The sequence below is a fragment of the Perognathus longimembris genome, chromosome 23 (genome assembly GCF_023159225.1).
Source record: "Perognathus longimembris pacificus isolate PPM17 chromosome 23, ASM2315922v1, whole genome shotgun sequence".
Lineage (NCBI taxonomy): Eukaryota > Metazoa > Chordata > Mammalia > Rodentia > Heteromyidae > Perognathus > Perognathus longimembris.
In genome coordinates this window covers 6983437-6990757 of record NC_063183.1, presented here as the reverse complement: position 1 = coordinate 6990757, position 7321 = coordinate 6983437, and the positions used below count along the sequence as shown (strand labels likewise).

The 7321-nt window shown below is 55.7% G+C and overlaps 1 protein-coding gene across 4 annotated transcripts; it reads right to left on the bottom strand.

Moving 5' to 3' along the window:
- Positions 1–3112: 3112 nt before the first annotated feature.
- Positions 3113–6897, bottom strand: Hsd3b7 (hydroxy-delta-5-steroid dehydrogenase, 3 beta- and steroid delta-isomerase 7). Of its 4 annotated transcripts, none has more exons than XM_048331828.1 (7): positions 6799–6897; positions 6294–6542; positions 5904–6059; positions 5552–5660; positions 5126–5225; positions 4837–4999; positions 3113–3831 (listed from the first exon to the last, which is right to left on the bottom strand). In XM_048331828.1, exons 2-7 carry the CDS (start codon positions 6457–6459, stop codon positions 3416–3418), a joined length of 1110 nt encoding a protein of 369 aa, XP_048187785.1. In that variant the 5' UTR covers positions 6460–6542; positions 6799–6897; the 3' UTR covers positions 3113–3415. The 4 variants fall into 4 exon arrangements, with proteins under 4 accessions (XP_048187785.1, XP_048187786.1, XP_048187787.1 ...); XM_048331829.1 differs by having other exon boundaries at positions 6294–6465; positions 6799–6895; XM_048331830.1 differs by lacking the exon at positions 6799–6897 and having other exon boundaries at positions 4837–4906; positions 6294–6629.
- Between the last annotated feature and the right edge of the window lie 424 nt (positions 6898–7321).

Below are 7321 nucleotides of genomic sequence, written 5' to 3'. Positions count from 1 at the left end.
TCCCTTCCTCTGTCCCCATTACTGCTACTGCTGACCACTATCTGGTATGCCTCACATACAGCTGGCTGAGAGACATTGTGCAATGGGAGCTTCCTGCCCTGTGACCTCAGAGCCCCTGGGCTCAGCGGCCCAGACCTTTTATCTTTCTCTGGGTCTCTGCCCAAGGACAGGCCGAAGCCTGTGGCAGCTGGCACACCTCTGTGTGCTCACATGTGGCAAGGCTGAGGCGGTCCCTCAGAGGTGGCCCCACCCAGGCAAACATTTATACACACCCTGGGGCACTGGGCCTTTTATTGCAAGGGGCCTGGACATGTGACACTGTCTCCTGGGGGGACAGGGATGTTGCTGGGGAGGTGAGATGTGGACTGCCTCAGACAGATGGTGAGGCAGGGAGCTCTCTCCCATCTTGCCTCCAGTCTGCCAGGACCTAGGGGAAATCAGTGTGTTCCCACTGGAGGGTGGGAGGCAGGCCTGGCCTCTGAATGGTGAGCGAAGTGGGGGCTGGGGGAGGGTTCTCGATTGTGCTTGTAGGTAGCACACACATAGCTTGCAGATTGTCTGTGCTGGCAGATTTGAGGTACGTGGCAGAAAGGATAGTGTTAAGAACACCCCCTATTGCCAGGCACCAGTGGCTCAAGCCTGTCATCCTAGCTACTCAGGAGGCTGAGATCTGAGGATCACAGTTTAAACCGGGAGTCTGAGACTCTTTATCTCCAATTAATCACCAAAAAGCTGAAAGTGGAGTTGTAGATCCAGTGGTAGAGTTCTAACTTTGAGGGAAAAAATGCTAGGCCGGAGTTCAAGCCCCACTATCAACACACCACACACACACATCCTGGGAACATGTAGAATGAACACACAGGTACACAAGTGTGCCTTGCCCTGGGTAGGAGCACACAGTGTGGGCTGGGTGATGGACTTGTGTATGTGTTCATACCCCTCCCAGATTCCCACATCATGTGAAGCATGTATGTATGTATGTGTGTGTGTGTGCGCGCGCGCGTGTGTGTTTGACCATGCAAATGTGACCACCTAGGGTCAATCTCAGCCAATCAGACAGCCAATCTCTTCCCCTGCCTGGCTGGCTGGGCCCTGCCCACTTTGGCCTGTGTGTGTCAGTGTGGCCACCTGTATGTAGCCCCCAGGTCGCCTGGCTTGAGGAGACGAGCCTGCTGCCCATTCCTAGAACACCCTTCTGCAGGACAGGAAGTCTACCCGGCGTCTGACTACAAGCCCTCCTGCCCTCATCTTTGGGAGACATCCGAGCAGGCCCCAGCGTCCAGACCCCTCCTTCCTCCCTGTTACCCGGCCCAGGTGTTTCAGAAGCTCCTGTCCTTCTTGAGTAGCATCAGGCCGATCGTTGGTCACTTGTGGGCCTTGGTGGCTGAGGGGCTAAGGGTCTTTGTCATGGGCTTACTTGGTGGCACCATTTATAACATGCGTCCTGGAGTGGTGTCTTACGCATGTTCCCAGACAATTGTGTGTTGCCCCTCTTCACGCACCCACAGCCATCAAGCCTGTGTGTACCCCAGGGGTGGTCCAGGCCTGGCCAGAGCTCCTGCTTTCCCCTCCTCTCTCCCTCTCCCCGCCTCTCACAAAGCACACTGTGTGTCCATCCCATGTGCCCGTGGGGCGACACACGCTCTTGCCACGCCTTGAGCGTCTCCATATGATGTGTTCTATGCATTCACCCTGCCCCCCCCCACCAGCCCGCCCCTGCAGAGGACAAGATGGGTGCCCCTCCCCGGCTCCCTTCTTCCCGCCAACACCTGCCCCTTGCCCCCGCTGTGCAGCCGTGTGCGTTGGCGTGTGTTTCTGTGTCGCTGGCGTGTCACGTGATGTAGCCGTGTTTGCTGACATGAGCCCTATGCCCCCCTTTCTCTGTTTCTCCATTGGTTTCTAGAGCTCTTTTTCCTCCTCTCCCTAGAGGGGACAGGACTCCTGGGGCCTGGCTGGGGCCCAGAGCCTGGCTACCCTCTCCTGTTAGCCCTCAGTCTCATTTCTCTCTATTGGTGACCAAGTTGCAAATGGATCAAATACAGGAAATTCTGCCCCCCCACCCAGCCCTGCATGTCCTGTCCCCAGAGCCCCCCTCCCCAACCCCACCCTGGGCCGGGTTGGGCCCCGAGGGACGGGAGAAATAGCAACCAATCCAACAGCGGGCTTGCTGTGTGCTCACTTCCTTCTGTCTCACCTGGGACTCGCCGTGGGGAAGGGTGGGGCAGGCCGAGGGGCTGGATGGACAGATGGACACAGGCTTGGGAAAGGGTTTTAATCCAGCCTTGGCTAGGTCCAGCATTCCTGTACCCTCTAGGCAGACAGCTAACACGATTGATTGCAAAGCATCTAGGTGAAAAGGCACCTATTGCAATTGGAGGTATGACTCATCTGGTAGAGTGCCAGCCTTGAGTGGAAAAGCTAAGGGACAGTGCCTGAGCCCTAAGTTGAAGCCCCAGTACTGGAAAACACACACACACACACACACACACACACACACACACACACACACAGAAAGAAAATAATGCACTGATTTCCCTAGCTTTTCTTTGAGGGGAATTAAAAACAAATTCTCAAGGTGATCATTTTAAAAATAAAAGAGGGGCCTGGGAATATGGCCTAGTAGTAGAATGCTTGCCTTGTATACATGAAGCCCTGGGTTCGATTCCTCAGCACATGTATAGAAAAAGCCGGAAGTGGCGCTGTGGCTCAAGAGGCAGAGTACTAGCCTTGAGCCAAAAAGAAAAAAACCAAAACAAGCCAGGGACAGTGCTCAGTCCCTGAGTTCAAACCCCAGTACTGGCAAAAAAAAAAAAAAAAAAGGAGGCTGTAATCTCCTGAAGAGGGACAAAGTGCCCTCTTCATTCTGCATCCAAGTCTAAAGATGGCACCTGGGTGTCAGAAGATCAGCACAGAGATCTGAGGATCGCAGTATGAAGCCAGCCCGGGCAGAAAAGTCTTCGTGAGACTCTTATCTCCAATGAACCACTCAAAAACTGGAAGGGTGGCTCAAGTGGTAGAGCACTAGCTTTCAGCACAAAGAGGCTCAGGGACAGCGCCTAGGCCCTGAGTTCAAACCCCATGACCGCAAAAGAAAAGATCAGCACAAAGCCTGTGGAACTTTAGCCATTTTTTTCTCAGAAAGCCAGACTTGAGATGGGGTTGTGTGACTATTTAGGATCCAGTTCCTTGCCAACTACCCAGCAAGCCTAGGTGAAGAAGGAAGCTGTTCTTTGTCCCCACCCCCGACCCTAGAACTTGGAGGTAGCAGAATACAACCAGACCCCCGGCAGCCTCATGGTCTTCCGCTGCAGAGGGAGAACTCCATGTTGGCCAGTTGGGTTATCAGGGCCCTCAGCTCCTGTAACACAGGCCACCCTTCTCCATCCACATGAAGACTCGGGGCCCAGGCCCGCTGTCATCGAATGGAACCCTCGGTAGCCTGCATCCAGCGAATGGTGCGTGTTCGGCTATCTTCCCATGAGAACAAAGGCTCATAGCCAAAATGGCGCTGTGCCTTGTTGGTGCTGACAGTGAAGGTGGTGTTGGCCACAGCCAGCGTGTAGGGGTTTAACAGGGGTGCGTAGAGCAACAGTGGGCGCAGAAGGCACTGGAGCAGGGCATTGAGGGTAGCCAAGACCAACAGCAGCCAGTAGGGCAGCAGCGGGCGGGTGCCTATCAGCCGTAGTCCACAGGGGCCCAAGAACTCCATGTTGAAGTCCTCGTAGCTCTTATAAGGTGACTTGTCATAGCAGAAGTAGACTTGGCCGCCCATGAGGGGGGCTCTTGGTGGTAGCTCTCGGGCAACCAGGACGTGCATCCATGCCACATTGCCTGCCAATGGGAATGTGGGGGGGGGTGTGGCACAGTGACTAGTGAGTGCTCTGCCGCTGCATGGACACTGTTCTCCACAGTCAGTCCATGCAATGTCAGTGCGATCCTGTCCACTTCATCCCATGGCCTGGAAGAGGCCGCTCCCCCCGCCCCCCCCACCTCCAGCCTTTGAAGCCACTTGCTCTCCAAGGCAACCAGGAACGATGCTCAGTCCTGAGTGAAAGCTGCTGTTCCCAGAGCTGCATTTATCTCATTGTGGGCTGTGGTGGGCTTTTTATGTCCACCTTCCCAACCTGAATACATCTGCTCTCTCCTCTATGGTCCAAGCAGATGACATCCCACAGTCATTATCTACTGTACTGATCTTTTTTTTTTTTTTTTTCCTAGCCGGGGTACACACTGTTCCTTTCAGAACCCATGGCTCCTGTCCATTTCCAGAGCAGGTTTTTCTGCATTGTTCTTGGATTGTCATAAGCTGTGGATCCCCTCTTGCAGGAAAATGACAAGACACTCCTAATCTCCATTTAACCAAAAAGCCAGAAGGGAGCTATGGTTCAAGCTCTAGAGTGCTGGCCTTGAGCAAAAAAGGGACAGCAACCAGGCCCTGAGTTCAAGCCCCGGGACTAGTATACAAACAATAAACCAGCCTGCTGAGCACAGCCAGATGTGGTGGCTCACACCTGTCACCCCAGCTACTTAGGAGGCTGAGATCTGAGGGTTGCCCTTCCAAGGCAGCCCGGGCAGAAAAGTTTGTGACTCTCAACTAACCAGCTATTTCCCCCCAACTATCCAGCAAAAGCTGGAAGTGGAGGTGTGGCTCAAGTGGCAGAATGCCTTGAGCAGAAAAACAGGGTCAGCACCCAAGCCCTCTGTTTAAACCCCAATGCTGGCACACACACACACACACACACACACACACACACACACACACACACACACATCTCTCTCTCTCTCTCTCTCTCTCTCTCTCTCTCTCTCTCTCTCTCTGCTGGGCCCAGTCCTTACCCACATAGACCCGGCCATGTTCCACAGAGGCTGGGATGGACCTGAAGAGCCGACCTCCCAGGCGCAGGCCCTGATGATAGAAGTCCTTCATGATCTGATGGCCTTCACCATATATGCCCGTGGGACGCAAAGCACAGGTCACCAGGGGCATCCCTCCACGAACCTGGTGACAAAAGGCAGAAATGGTTAGGACCTAGGGCCCGGTTGCCCCTCTGGACACCAAGAAGCCTGGGTGTGAGGGGGTCAGGCTCTGCCTGGAGCCCTTTAGAGTTGTACCTCAAGGTCTCACCTTCCTTCCGTTGGCCTCCAGGACCAGCCGCTCAGCAAGGGCCTTGCTGCGAGGATAGGGGTGTCTGTGAACTGCCTCATACGGGGTGTCCTCATTGCCCCTAGTGGGGGAAAGAAAAACGCAAGGGTAATGGGGCTTTTTGTGCATGTGTATGTATGCTGAGGTTTGAATTCAGGGCCTGCGCACCATCCTTACATTTTTTCCACTCGAGGATGGTGCTCTACCACTTGAGCCACACCTCTACTTTGAGCTTTTTGCTGGTTGATTGGAAATTAAGAGTCACAGACCACTGCCCAGTCTAGCTTCAAATCACCATCCTCAGATCTCAGCCTCCTGAGTCACTAGGATTACAGGCCTGAGCTGCTGGCACCTGGCTGGCAATGAGCTTTTAAAGTAAGGGGGTGGGGCAGGGTGTCCCCAGCTCACCTGTAGAAGGGATGGCCTTTGATGTTAGGCCCCACAACTTCCATGCTACTTGTGTAGACCAGGAACTGCGTTCCAGCCTGCACACAAGCCTCGATCACATTCATCGTGCCTGGGGAAGGGGACATAGCCCAGCTTTGGCTCTTCCCTCTCCATCTTTCCCCACCCCCGATCCCTGGTCCAAAGAGGACCGATCACCCACGCTGGGGCTGGTAGGATGGGGTGACATGGTGTAAGGCTGTAGCAACAGGACTGGTTGTCCCAGGAGAATCACAAGCGGTCAAGGACGGTCAGGGAGGGTGGAAAACAAACAGGCCCAGTGTCACACATGGGAGCCACACAGCATTCACCTCACCCTGCACATTGATCTCGTGGATGGTCTTGGGACTGGCCCTCCCAAACACGTCCACTATGCCAGCTGTGTGGATGACCACATGGGCTCCTGCCACAGCCGCTGCCACCTCATGGGCCTGGGTTACATCTCCCTGGATAGCGGTCACCTGCACAGGTCCTGGTGGAGATGCAAAGACCATGTTAGCTGGGGCCATCAGCCAGATGCTGGGTTCAGCCAACACCCTTGGAGCCACAACTTCCCAGCGTGACTCACATATCCCAGCCTTGTAGACTGGAAGATATAAACAGCCATCATCTTTTCCACCGAAGGGGGGGGGATCCTGGCTTGGGGGGGGGATGGAGGAACCACACTCTCCACCCTACTGCACCCCCCTCCCCGTGCCCATGTCACCTGTCTTCAGCTCCTCCAGCCAGGGACTCAGGTGCAGGTCAAAGACACGCAGCTCCCGGAGTGTGGGCTCCCGCTCCAGCAGTATGCGCACAACGTGTTCCCCCAGGAAGCCACAGCCGCCCGTGACCAGGTACACCAGCTGCGGGGTTGGGGCCGATTCTGCCATGCCCAGCTGTGAGGTGAAGATTTTGGCTCACCCCAATTGCCAGCTGCCTCAGCCACAGGGGTTTTGAGAAGGGGCCAGGTGGTCTAGGGGGACAAGAGCACAGCAAGTTGGGCAGAGAGAAGGCAGAGCTGTTCCTGCAGCCTTCCCAAACTATGTGGGTAGAGGCTGAATGACCGGATCCCGCCAACTGCTCAGTTGAATAGCCACAGGATCCATGTAGATAAGGCGGAGTTTGGGGTAGAAAGGAGGGTGTGGGGACGGGGGGGGGGGGGGGGGAGAGGCAGGCAGCTGGAGGAGGGGAGGAAGGAGAGAAAGGCCTAAGGGGAGCCTTGATATTACCTCTGTGTACCTGGAGCCACTGACGCTGGTCACTGGGAGGGAGTTTGTCTCCTGGGCTGGCCAGCCAGCCGCATACCGGCTTCCTTCCGCTCGCTCCTCCTCCTCCTCCTCCTCCTCCCCCTCCTCCTCCCCCTGCTTAGCCCATTCCAGGAACATCCCTCAGCCCAGCCTCCACCCTTCCACCCATCGCACAGAGTGCCCCCTTGTGGACACTCAGCTGCTTGAAGGGAGGTTAGAGCCAGAACCCGCTGGGAGGGGACAGGGGTGCTGGAGGATTTGGGGGACACAGGATAAAGGCAGCAGGGCGACCTCATTCCACTGGCTGCATGACCTCACTTCTTCCCTCCTGCTGAATTTCCCAAGGGGCTGGAGGCCCAGCAGCAGCTGTGGTTTCTGGAAGGGAAGGAAGGCCTGACCTTGGCCCAACTCTGGCTGGCCCTGGTGGGGGATTCCTGCATGGCTGTTACAGCCGGTCAGGTGATCAGTCCAAAGTGGGGGTCTGCAATGCTGGGCTCTAGCCTGT

Excerpts from the sequence above, each read along its gene's own strand:
- Hsd3b7 (XM_048331828.1), bottom strand. The coding sequence starts at position 6,459 with ATGGCAGAATCGGCCCCAACCCCGCAGCTGGTGTACCTGGTCACGGGC. Across the intron at positions 6,060-6,293 it reads GCTGGAGGAGCTGAAGACAG|GACCTGTGCAGGTGACCGCT; the intron begins GTGACATGGGCA and ends CATCTCCACCAG. Across the intron at positions 5,661-5,903 it reads CCACGAGATCAATGTGCAGG|GCACGATGAATGTGATCGAG; the intron begins GTGAGGTGAATG and ends CCCCTTCCCCAG.